The 13,480-nt window shown below is 42.1% G+C and overlaps 1 protein-coding gene across 1 annotated transcript in view; it reads left to right on the top strand.

Annotated features, from left to right (window-relative positions):
* The window catches only part of aven (apoptosis, caspase activation inhibitor), a 94,275-nt gene that overhangs the window by 68,511 nt on the left and 12,284 nt on the right, over window positions 1-13,480 (top strand). The window contains exon 3 of the mRNA XM_072266813.1: window positions 6,837-6,907. Coding sequence (XP_072122914.1) covers window positions 6,837-6,907 — 71 coding nt within the window. The remainder of the gene's footprint in view (window positions 1-6,836; window positions 6,908-13,480) is intronic.

Below are 13,480 nucleotides of genomic sequence, written 5' to 3' on the forward strand. Positions count from 1 at the left end.
ACATATGTGTCAATGTTGCTATCTCAGTGTTGCATCTATCACACTGACTATTTACATTAGGAAATATTTTAGATAATCTCTCCTTTGTCAAATAATAACGATGTACAATTTTAAATTGAATTAGAGAATGACTGGCGCAAATGGAAGAAGGGTTAACCAGCTTCAAAATTCGCAGCCAATCCTCTGTTATCAAGGTCATGTTAAGCTCTCTTTCCCAATCTTGCTTAATCTTAAGTAAAGGATAGTTATCCTGTTGTAATAGTAAATTATAAATTTTCCCAACAAAACCTTTCACTAAAGGGTTCATTTTTAAAATGATGTCTAACAGGTCAGAGTCTTGTATATATGGAAAATTACTTAAATATAAGAAATGTCTGACCTGAAGATATTGCAAAAAATGTGAATATGAGAGAGAATATTTAGTTACTAATTTCTCAAAGGATATCAATCGGCCTTCTTGAAACAAGTCCATAAAGGAAAAAATTCCTTTATTCCTCCAAAGAGAAAAGGTAGGAAGACCAAGAATTGGAAAATGTCATTTAAGAGGCATTTCAAGAGCTGCATGGTATTCAGAAAATGGAGGAACATAGACCATGTGTTGGCAGGTGGGAGTAGTTTAAATTGGCATCATGGTCAGCACCAATGTTGTGAGGTTGCTATGTTCATATACCTAATCTGTGTTCTATATACATTATCAAAAATATGAAAATGATTAAGTAGGAACATAGTGGTGTTGACCTTTCCTGGCTCTTGACCTTTCCTTGTAATATGAGTCAAGAAACTTTTCTTGAAATTGATGACTTGCCAGTATAGAAAATGCAAGAATATTCTACAAATCTCAAAAGCAAACATAATTTGTAAGAAAATCAAATAACTCCAGTTGCTGGAAATCTAAATCAAAAGCATAAAATGCCAGAAATACCCAACAGGTCAGGCCACAAATATGGATAGAGAAACAGGGTCAACGTTTTAGACCCTTGAAGCGGTGTCCGTCAGAACTGGGAAGGAGACAAAATAGCTTTTAGAGCTACAGGGAGGGTTGGGGAGAAAGAACGTCACTGACAACGCGATCAGCTGTAAATAAGGTTAGCTGCGCAATGAGTGGGTGGGAGGTTAGAGTGTGAGAACATTCTCCAAAAGTGAAATGCAGAGCAGGAGCCCAGCAGGTCAGGCTGGGGATGTTCTCCACTCCCAGAGAGAGGAAGAAAGGGGGAAAAAAGCTGAGATATTATTCCAGCTGCATGACTGATGCAGACAGGGAAATCAAGTTACCTGAAGTAAATGAATTCATTATTGAGGCTACAAGGCAGCAAAGTACCCAGAGGTGTTCCTCAAGCCTTGCGTTGGGCTTCACTGTAACAGTACAGGAAGCCAAAAACCGAGAGACCAGAGTGGGAATGGGATGAGGAGTGGGATAGTTCCTCATCTCAGTATTAACCTCTCCCCCTCCCCCTCCCTCTCCCCCTCAACATGGCCTGACCTGCTGGGCGTTTATAGAACTAGAATTGCAAAGGGATGGGAAACAGAGCACCAGAACTAGTGGAGTGGTTGTGAAGAAAGATGTTGATAATCCTACATACAAGGTCAGGAATCAAAGCGTTGAGCACAGTGGGACTAATGTTCACAGCTGCATATATTTCAACAGAAGGGTTATTGTAGGAAAGACGATGCGTTTGGGGCATGGATCAGCACGTGGAATTATGACATTGTAGCCATTAGTGAGGGTTGCAGGAAGGGCAGCACTGGCAGCTCAATGCTTCAGAGTTCTGTTGTTTTAGACATGGTAGAGCAAGAGGAGTGATCTTACTAGTCGGGGAAAATGTCATGACAGACTGGCAAACTTGTCTAGTAAGGCCTCATTTGTAGAACTGAGGAATAAAAATGGTATGACCATGTTTATGGGATTATATTAAAGACCACCCAACAGTCCGCGAGATTTAGAGGAACAAATTTGTAGAGAGATCACAGACTGTTGCAAGAAACATAAAGTTGTGATGGTTGGTGACTTTAACTTTCCACATATTGACTGAAAGTCCCATACTGTAAAAGGGCTGTATGGGAAGGAGTTTGTCAAATGTGTTCAGGAAAGCTTCCTTAATCGGTACATAGAAGTCCCAACTAGAGAGAGGGGGGATACTTGATCTCCTATTAGGGAATGAGACAGGGCAGGTGATGGAAGTTTGTGTCACCATTGTGTCACGAAGGGGAATCACCTTGCATCTAGTGATCATAACGCCATTAATTTCAAGATAATTATGGAGAAGGATTGGGACAGACTGTTTTCAGGCGAAAGTGTACTTGGTAAGTGGGAGACCTTCAAAAGTGAAATTTTGAGGGTACAGAGTTTATATGATCCTGTCAGAATAAAAGGCAAGGGGAATAGGTGTAGGGAACCTTGGTTTTCGAGAGATATTGAAGCCGTGGTTAAGGAAAAGAAGGAGGTGGAAAGCAGGTAAAGGCAGGTAGGAACAAGTGAGGTACTTGAGTATAAGAAATGCAAGAGAACACTTAAGAAAATCAGGAGAGATAAAAGGAGACATGGGGTTGCTCTAGCAGATAATGTGAAGGAGAATGCTAAGGGCTTCTTCAGATACATTAGGTCAAAAGGATATCAAGGGACACAGTTGGTCCTCTGGAAGATAAGACTAGTAACCTATGCATGAAGCCAAAAGAGATGGGGAGATCTTTTGGATTGTATTTACTTGGGAAATAGACACAGTCTATAGATGTGAAGCAATGCAGCAGTGAAGTAATTGACACCATACAGATTACAGAGGAGGAGGTGTTTGCTGTCTTTTAACAAATTAGGGTGGATAAATCTCCAGGGCCTGACAAGGTGTTCCCTTGGACCCTGTGGAAGATTAGTGCAGAAATTGCACATCTTAAGCCATGTGTGAGGTGCCGGAGGATTGGAGGATAGTTGTTCCATTGTTTAAGAAAGACTTTTAAGAAGAACCCAGGAAGATATAGATCGGTGAGCCTGACATCAGTAGTGGGAAAGTTATTGGAAGGTATTCTAAGGGACCGGATATATAAGTATTTAAAACTTATACCTCCAGTCCCTTAGAATACCTCCATTAGAATATGGGACTGATTCAGGTTAGTCAACATGGCTTTGTGTGTGGTAAATCATATCTAACCAATTTTAGAGAGTTTTTCAAGGAAGTTACCCGGAAAGTTGACGAAGACAAGACAGTGGGTATTGCTTACATGGACAAGGTCCCACATGGGGTTAGTCAAGCAGGCTCAGTTGTTTGGCATTGAAGAGGAGGTAGTAAATGTGATTAGACACTGGCTTTGCAGAAGAAGCCAGAGAGAGGTTGTAGATGGTTGCCTCTCTAACTGGAGACCTGTGAATGAATAGTGGTGTGCTGCAGGAATTGTTGCTGGTTCCGTTGTTGTTTGTCATCTATATCGATCGTCTGGGTGATAAGGTGGTAAACTGGATCAACAAATTTGTGGATGGCACCAAGATGGGGGGTGTAGTGAGGAAGACTATTAAAGCACACAGCAGAATCTGGACCAGCTGGAAATATAGGCAGAAAAATGGGAACTTAATGCAGGCAAGTGTGAGATCTTGTGCTTTGGGAGGTCAAGCTAGGGTAGGTCTTAATACGGTGAGCGATGGGGCACTGAAGAGTGCAGTAGAACAGAGAAATCTGTGCATACAGATCCCTAATTCCACGGATAGATAGGTTCATAAAGAAAGCTTTTAGCACATTGGCCTTCATAAATCAATGTATTGAATACAGGAAACAACAGGAATTCTGCAGATGCTGGAAATTCAAGCAACACACATCAAAGTTGCTGGTGAACGCAGCAGGCCAGGCAGCATCTGTAGGAAGAGGTGCAGTCAGATCTGATGTCCCATAAAAAACACAATAAATCTCTTCCAGGGGAGCTTGCTGCACCTCTTCCTACAGATGCTGCCTGGCCTGCTGCGTTCACCAGCAACTTTGATGTGTGTTTATTGAATACAGGAGTTGGAATGTTATGTTAAAATTGTACAAGATGTTGGTGAGGCCTAGATTGGAATGCTGTGTGCAGTTTTGATCACCTACCTACAGGAAAGATGTAAATAAGATATGAGGAGGAAGTCTTCACTCAGAGTGGTGAGAGTGGTGGGTGTGAGTTTGATATCAACATAGAAGAGAAATTTGGATTTCTATTCAATTCCATGGGTGGGAAGGGTACGGAGGGCCGTGGTCTGGGTGCAGGTCGATGGGATGAACTAGATGGCCTGAAGGGCCTGTTTGTATGCTGTAGTGTTTTATGACTCTATGACTATAATTTTGCAGGCCACTGTTTGTTCTTGGAGTCTCCTGTCTACAATTTGCTGCTGGAATAATTAGTCTCAGCTTTTTTTTTGCATAATGGTAACATACGCTGAAGGGAAAGAAGGAATTGTTGAGAATAGCATGATGACGGCCCGCTGTTTACCTTATTTTCTCCAACTGTGTGTGTAGGCGATATTTTTTCAAATATTTATTTCCACCTTAAATTTCTCTAATTAAATGGCCTCCACACCCCTAAGAGTGGGGGAGTTGTCAGAAACTTTCAGACATTTGCTACCCTTTCTTTTTGTGCTGCCTCACCCTTTGCAAATCTTCCTCTTCCCCCGCCCCAGTCTGTCCTTCTATCTCTCCTTTCCCTCTGATCTTTGCTTCTCTTCATCTTGATGTCAAAAACAGGTGAACAGTTCCAGACCTGATGACAATCAATTGTATGACTGTTAAGATTTTGTTAGTTTTGGTAACACAGCACTGCCACACTAAAGCGGAACACTTTTGTGTGTGAACTGGAACTGAACGTGTTACAGTGCTATTTCCTGGGTGGACTTAGAAAGGTCACTCTACCTTAACAAAGCAGGTGGAAAGTAAGCAGCACTATCTAGAATGGACAGCTTGATGATTTGAATGAATTTAGCATTGTGGGCAGGTTTAGAAAAGTATAGCACAGAAATAGGCCCTTCAGCCCATCTAGTCTATTCAAAACTATTTAAACTACCTACTCCCATCGACTTGCTCCGGGACCATAGTCCTCCATGCCCCTACCATCCATGTACCTATCCAGATTTCTCTTAAATGCTGAAATCAAGCTCACTGACACCGCTTATGCTGACAGCTCGTTCCACATTCTCGCAACCCTCTGAGTGAAGAAGTTTCCCTTCATGTCCCCTTAAACTTTTCACCTTGCACCCTTAACCCATGACCTGTGCTTGTAGTTCCACCCAACCTCGGTGGAAAAAGCCTGTTTGCATTTACCCTATCTACACCCCTCATAATTTTGTATACCTCTATCAAATCTCCTCTCAATCTTCTACGTTCCAAGAAATAAAGTCCTAGTTTATTCAAAGTGTCACATTATTTGTTGAATTATTGCTCAGAGCAATGGGTACTGAAGAGAAAATTCGCCTTTGTGTAAGTACACAGATATTTCATATGCTGTTAAAAGTAATTGATATTTTATGTTTGTGCTGCTTGGATACTCGTATCTGTAGGCCAGCTTCTGGCATTTAAATTATTAAATCTGGCTGTCTTCCCTGGCTATATAGTTGTTGAACTAGCTTATCACAGGTCTGCGAAGCTGCTTCTGAGATAAGAAGGCTAGACTTCGCATTGTAAATCCTGAAAGCTGGGGCACAAAAACTAGTCCCTGAGAATCAAGCTATGCCAAAGACAAGCTGTGCAATTGAGTGTAAAGCCACTGGGCTGTGGTGATATAGGCTTTAGTAATCAGTATAGCGTAAATCTGATGAAGAAAAATCATTGGGAATTAAATTTGTCCCCAAGTATCTAGGTGTAAATCGATGCTGTTGAAAACTTGGGACTGCCTTCATTAATAGCTATTCTGAACATTCAAGCAATAACTACATTTAAATTTGAAGATGGTTGTATACTTTATGATAATTTAGAATTCTGTTTATATTTCAAAAAAATAGGCAGGCAAATTGAGTGATAATCATTATGATTTTAAATGCTATAGCTTAATATGAATATTTTCACTGGTGAATATGCTGATAAAATTCAAGCCTTGTGCCATAGATATGAATGCATTATCCTGGCTGTAATTATATTACTGAAAGAATATGGCATTGCCAGAAAGTGCTGGATTTTGGATGATATTTTAGTCTGGGATCTTCCGTGGATATGTAAAACAAAAGTCCAAGGTAGTATTGTAACAAATGGGGCACTTTTCCAACATTCAACCAACATTAATAAACAGATTATCTGGTTGTTTACATCATCATCTCTCATTGGAGTTTGATATATGATTGACCACATTAGCGGCAATGATTAAATTTCAAAAGTACTTTAGTGGCTGTGAAAGGTGCTGTACAAAATGCAAGTACTTTCTCATAGGAGATAATATTTCAAAACCTTTTTGCCAGATTGTACTAATGTGCCTTTTAGAATTCAAATTTTAAAAAAATGTTTCAATTTGGAAATTGAAATTAAATTTCAATATAAAAGTACTGTATGCTTTAGGTAACATTTCAACATTGTAGGATAATTATGTACATTTGTAAAATAATCAACTGATATTTTAAAATCATTTTTTTAAATATAATTTTATGTAAGATCAATGATTCTATTCCCCATTTATGTGAGATAGTAAGAATGTGATTTCTGCTGAAGGGTCTCAGCCCGTAAAGTTGACCTGCTGAGTTCCTCCAGCATTCTGTGTGTGTTACTCTGTATTTCCAGTATCTGCAGAATCTCTTGTGTTTAGAATGTGATTACTGTTTGACATGTATGATTGATAGAAAAAGATTTCTGTGAATTGAAATGTAACTAGAATTTGTCAGGCTTAATTATGCCTTTGTTTTATTACAGGTGATTCATTTGCGCAATTTCGTTTTGCTGAAGAAAAGGAGTGGGAAATAGAAGTCTCCACATGTAAACAGGTAAGACTGTGCAAACATTTCAAATTGTATCGGAATCAGGTGTGTGTATATATATATATATATATATATATATATATATATATACACACACACACGCACACACACACACCACCTCCCTGATGGTAGCAATGAGAAGAGGGCGTGTCCTGTGAAGGGGCTCTTTAATGATGGAAGTTGCCTTTTAAAGGCATTGTTCCTTGAAGGTGTCCTGGATGCTGGAGAGGCTAGTGCCCACAATGGATCTGACTGAGTTTACAACTTCCTACAGCTTATTTTGCCCCTAGTTCATCAATTTTATCGTAGTAAGGCTGGCAGTGAAATTGGATTGGATTTATAAGTCCTTTGCTGTATTGTTTGCACTGGGATCTTGCCTCAGTTGAAGCCCAATCCAATTCAGGGTCCATGTGCAACTTATGACTCTCTTATTTGATTCCCTGACTTCTTTGGTATTTGAGTCTGGAGAATAGCCATTTCAGAAGACAGACAGGAAATGCAAGAAACTGCAAATGCTGGAATTTGGAGCAAAATATGAGTTCCTGAGGGAGCTCAACAGGTCAGGCAGCATCTGTGGAAGGAAATAGATATAGTCTACTGCCCTTTGTTGCTTTCACTTGTCTCCTCTCAACCTACATTACTATATCTACATTTCCCCTGCCCGACTTGGTTCTATCTTATGAAAACAGGTTGAGTGAACTCGGCCTTTTCCCCTTGGAGCGACGGAGGATGAGAAGTGACCTGATAGAGGTGTATAAGATGATGAGATGCATTGATCGTGTGGATAGTCAGAGGTTTTTTCCCAGGGCTGAAATGGCTGCTACAAGAGGGCACAGGTTTAAGGTGCTTGGGAGTAGGTACAGAGGAGATGTCGGGTAAGTTTTTTACGGAGAGAGTGGTGAATACGTGGAATGGGCTGCCGGCAACGGTGGTGGAGGCGGATACAATAGGGTCTTTTAAGAGACTTTTGGATAGGTATATCGAGTTTAGAAAAATAGAGGGCTATGGGTAAGCCTAGTAATTTCTAAGGTAGGGACATGTTCGGCCCAACTTTGTGGGCCGAAGGGCCTGTATTGTGCTGTAGGTTTTCTATGTTTCTATCTGCCATACATCCATTCTACCTAGATCCAGCTATCACATGTCAGTTCTTGCCTTACCTCTCCCTCTTACCTGTTTATACTACTAATCTTCTTTCTACTCTTTCAATACAAATGATGGGTATTGAAACCTAAAACATGCACTTCCCTCTGCATATGCTGCCTGACCTTCTGAATTCTTTGAGGAACTCACTTCTTGCTCCAAGACAGACATATAATTTCCTGTCAAACTTCGACATTTGTCTGTTTGGCTATCCCTCCGATAGGATGATGATGGTTCCTTTCAGTTGGTTAGTGGGATGGTACCCCACTCCTCAGAAAGGAACAGTGTGTGCGTGAGTGGATTTTAGGTGAGTAGGGGGTTGCACAGGTCCAGACCCACCCTCTCGACATCCCCTCCCGGATCCAGTGGCATGGTGGGGCCAAGACGGCTGGGGGAAGTTCTGTTGCAGTGAATGGCCAGACCAAGCTTCGATGCAAAGGATGGCCATTGACCCTACAAGAGGGTTCATCTGCCCTTTGACAGATCTTGTTTTTTGTCCTGCAGGGTGTCTAGCCACTCTCCTCACCAGGCAAGCCTGATGGAGGAGCCGGTTTAATCGCCAACCACCCGACCATGCGACAGGTCGTACTGGGTTACATGGTACCAGTAGTACTGGGTTACATGTTACCAGTAGCACTCAGACGAGTGACCTGACTAGGTCACTTTGACATACAATTAGACATACAGCCTATTCACAATGGTATAGCCCAGGAGAAGCTATCTAGCCTGTTGAGTGAATGCTGGCTTTAACGTTATTAGTACCATTCTTGAGCTCTTTCTCTTTGACTCTTAGCTAATTCCTTTCTGAAGCCATTGTTTGAATCTTCTTCTGTCACCCTTATTTGTGTTTAAGCCAATGCATTCCAATGGGCAGTTGTAACCATAAAAGCAAAATTAATTAGAGTAACTGAAATTCAGAAAATGTCATGATTTACTCTTGAACAGATAACAGTTAAGGTACTTGTAGGAAAAGGAAGGTCATTAGAGAAATAAATTCTATAATTGGATGACTCATCGATCATCATTTAACGTCCTGTCCCTCGCCAGTCCAGTTTGTTTCTGCTTTTCATGAAGGATAATGACTCACACTGGGATTTTGTTTCAGTACAATTTTCAGTGAGTGGGCATTGCTGAAAAGCCTCATATTTATTACCTATTCCTAACTGCCCTTGAGATGATCCACCATCTTGAACAGCTACAGTGAGGAAATAGTGCAGTTTGCTGGTAAACTACACTTGGTACCAATGAAGGGAGAACAATGTATTCTCAGGTCTGGGCAGTAGATCACTTGGAGGGGAACTTTGAAGCAATGGTTTATTACTACATGTCTGGTTCTCTTGACCTCCTTGAGTAGGGTAAATGCAGACTGTATTCCCTTCTAAATGTTGGCAGGGTGGAGCTAAGTCCAAAGTTAATTTGTAATGACCAGTGTGTGCAAAATCTTGTGCTGTGCAATTTTTTGCCCAGTGGCAACATGTGCACACTGTATAATTTCTTCAGTAAAAGCAGTATAAGTAAGCCAGTTCTAAAATCTGCAGACAAATCATTGCAAACTCCACGTTGTCAACACCATCCGCATCAGAAACTGGAAAAGGAAATGTGATTGTGTATGATTGTGAAATATACTTAACACACCAATGAGGTAGAGGGTGACAACCTTTTGTGCGCGAGTAGCAAAAGATGTGTGTGCGTGCATACATGCATATCTTAGAGGGAACATTGGCTATGTCTCTACCAAAGGAGGTGTAATGCACAGTTTCACTCTGCTAGCCTATAGGTCACCCTTAGGCAAGATATAACACCTGCTTAGCCCTCTGATCAGGGTCACATGAAGTCATGGGAGCAAGTGGTGGATATCACAAGTCCTGACGACACGACCACTGATGCCAAGCAGACAATCCCTGAACAGTATTGATAATAGTTGGGGTCACCAGTCTTGTAAAGACACTGCCCAGAAGAAGCAATGGCAAACCACTTCTGTAGAAAAATTTGCCAATAATAATCATGGTCAAAGACCACAATCGGCCGCTTCATACAACCCGCCACATGATGATGATAATTTCCTTCTATAATGTTCCACCAAACACACTGAGGCAGGTGCAACAAAATTTATACATTGATTAAAGTTCCCTATATAATCTCTTTGTTTAGAGACCATCGGCTTAACCTTCCTCTCTCTCTCACTGTGTTCTGATCATTGTCCTCGCTGTCACTTTATTTTCTCATTTTTGCTCTTTTTCTCACTCACTCTTTTTCTTTCTTGTTTCCCTTCCTCTGCACTTCACCCTCTGTTGTTCTCACTCACTCTTTTGTTCCCAGAATCCAGACCAGCTCATTTTGATACAGATTATGGCTCCTTCTGCACAGGAACTTAAAATAGTCCTAAGGCTATTATAGAACATAGAACATAGAATAGTACAGCACAGTACAGGCCCTTCGGCCCACAATGTTGTGCCGACCCTCAAACCCTGCCTCCCATATAAGCCTCCACCTTAAATTCCTCCATATACCTGTCTAGTAGTCTCTTCAACTTCCCTAGTGTATCTGCCTCCACCACTGACTCAGGCAGTGCATTCCACGCACCAACCACTCTCTGAGTGAAAAACCTTCCTCTAATATCCCCCTTGAACTTCCCACCCCTTACCTTAAAGCCATGTCCTCTTGTATTGAGCAGTGGTGCCCTGGGGAAGAGGCGCTGGCTATCCACTCTATCTATTCCTCTTATTACCTTGTACACCTCTATCATGTCTCCTCTCATCCTCCTTCTCTCCAAAGAGTAAAGCCCTAGCTCCCTTAATCTCTGATCATAATGCATACTTTCTAAACCAGGCAGCATCCTGGTAAATCTCCTTTGTACCCTTTCCAATGCTTCCACATCCTTCCTATAGTGAGGCGACCAGAACTGGATACAGTACTCCAAGTGTGGCCTAACCAGAGTTTTATAGAGCTGCATCATTACCCCGCGCTTGTAAACTCTATCCCTCGATTTATGCAAGCTAATACCCCATAAGCTTTCTTAACTACCCTATCCACCTGTGAGGCAACTTTCAGGGATCTGTAGACATGTACCCCCAGATCCTTCTGCTCCTCCACACTACCAAGTATCCTGCCATTTACTTTGTACTCTGCCTTGGAGTTTGCCCTTCCAAAGTGTACCACCTCACACTTCTCCAAGTGGAACTCCATCTGCCACTTCTCAGCCCACTTCTGCATCCTATCAATGTCTCTCTGCAATCTTTGACAATCCTCTACACTATCTACAACACCACCAACCTTTGTGTCATCTGCAAACTTGCCAACCTACCCTTCTACCCCCACATCCAGGTCGTTAATAAAAATCACGAAAAGTAGAGGTCCCAGAACAGATCCTTGTGGGACACCACCAGTCACAATCCTCCAATCTAAATGTACTTCCTCCACCACGACCCTCTGCCTTCTGCAGGCAAGCCAATTCTGAATCCACCTGGCCAAACTTCCCTGGATCCCATGCCTTCTGACTTTCTGAATAAGCCTACCGTGTGGAACCTTGTCAAATGCCTTACTAAAATCCATATAGATCACATCCACTGCACTACCCTCATCTTTATGCCTGGTCACCTCCACAAAGAACTCTGTCAGGCTTGTTAGACACGATCTGTCTTTCACAAAGCCATGCTGACTTCCCTGATCAGACCATGATTCTCTAAATGCCCAGAGATCCTACCTCTAAGAATCTTTTCCAACAGCTTTCCCACCACAGACGTAAGGCTCACTGGTCTATAATTACCCGGACTATCCCTACTACCTTTTTTGAACAAGGGGACAACATTCGCCTCCCTCCAATCCTCCAGTACCATTCCCGTGGACAACAAGGACAGAAAGATCCTAGCCAGAGGCTCAGCAATCTCTTCCCTCACCTCGTGGAGCAGCCTGGGGAATATTCCATCAGGCCCCGGGGACTTATCCGTCCTAATGTATTTTAACAACTCCAACACCTCCTCTCCCTTAATATCAACATGCTGCAGAACATCAACCTCACTCATATTGTCCTCACCATCATCAATTTCCCTCTCATTGGTGAATACCGAACAGAAGTATTTATTGAGGATCTCACTCACTTCCACAGCCTCCAGGCACATCTTCCCACCTTTATCTCTAATTGGTCCTACCTTCACTCCTGTCATCCTTTTTTTCTTCACATAATTGAAGAATGCCTTGGGGTTTTCCTTTACCCTACTCGCCAAGGCCTTCTCATGCCCCCTTCTTGCTCTTCTCAGCCCCTTCTTAAGCTCTTTTCTTGCTACCCTATATTCCTCAATAGACCCATCTGATCCTTGCTTCCTAAACCTCATGTATGCTGCCTTCTTCCACCTGACTAGATTTTCCACCTCACTTGTCACCCATGGTTCCTTCACCCTACCATTCTTTATCTTCCTCACCGGGACAAATTTATCCCTAACATCCTGCGAGAGATCTCTAAACATCGACCTACATTTCCCTGCAAAAACATCGTCCCAATTCACACCCGCAAGTTCTAGCCTTATAGCCTCATAATTTGCCCTTCCCCAATTAAAAATTTTCCTGTCCTCTCTGATTCTATCCTTTTCCATGATAAAGGCCAAGGAGCAGTGGTCACTGTCCCCCAGATGCTCACCCACTGTGACCTGACCCGGTTCATTACCTAGTACTAGATCTAGTATGGCATTCCCCCAGTCAGCCTGTCCACATACTGTGACAGGAATCCATCCTGGTCACACTTAACAAACTCTGCCCCATCTAAACCCTTGGAACTAATCAGGTGCCAATCAATATTAGGAAAGTTAAAGTCACCCATGATAACAACCCTGTTATTTTTGCACCTTTCCAAAATCTGCCTCCCAATCTGCTCCTCTATATCTCTGCTGCTACCAGAATACCCCCAGTAGAGTAACTGCTCCCTTCCTGTTCCTGACTTCCACCCATACTGACTCCAAAGAGGATCCAGCTTCATTACCCACCCTTTCTGTAGCTGTAATAGTATCCCTGACGAGTAATGCCACCCCTCCTCCCCTTTCCCCCCACCTCTCTGTCCCTTTTAAAGCACTGAAATCCCGGAATATTGAGAATCCATTCCTGCCCTGGTGCCAGCCAAGTCTCTGTTATGGCCACTACATCATAATTCCATGTATGTATCCAAGCTCTCAGTTCATCACCTTTGATCCTGATGCTTCTTGCATTGAGGTACACACATTTCAGCCCTTCTACCTTACTGTCTTTACACCGTTTATTCTGCTTCTCTTATTATTGTCCCTTTAAATGAACCTAGGGCAGCTGGAACATGGTCGAATGTAGTGAAAAACTCCTTTTGTACCATATTGTTGAAAACTTCAGATGAACACATAAACCATTAGTAACAGATTAAGATTTAAAACTCCTTCTTTTGATCTCTGTATGCCGATCTAGGTATCCCTTTCTTTCAAC

The sequence above is a fragment of the Mobula birostris genome, chromosome 1 (assembly GCF_030028105.1).
Source record: "Mobula birostris isolate sMobBir1 chromosome 1, sMobBir1.hap1, whole genome shotgun sequence".
Lineage (NCBI taxonomy): Eukaryota > Metazoa > Chordata > Chondrichthyes > Myliobatiformes > Myliobatidae > Mobula > Mobula birostris.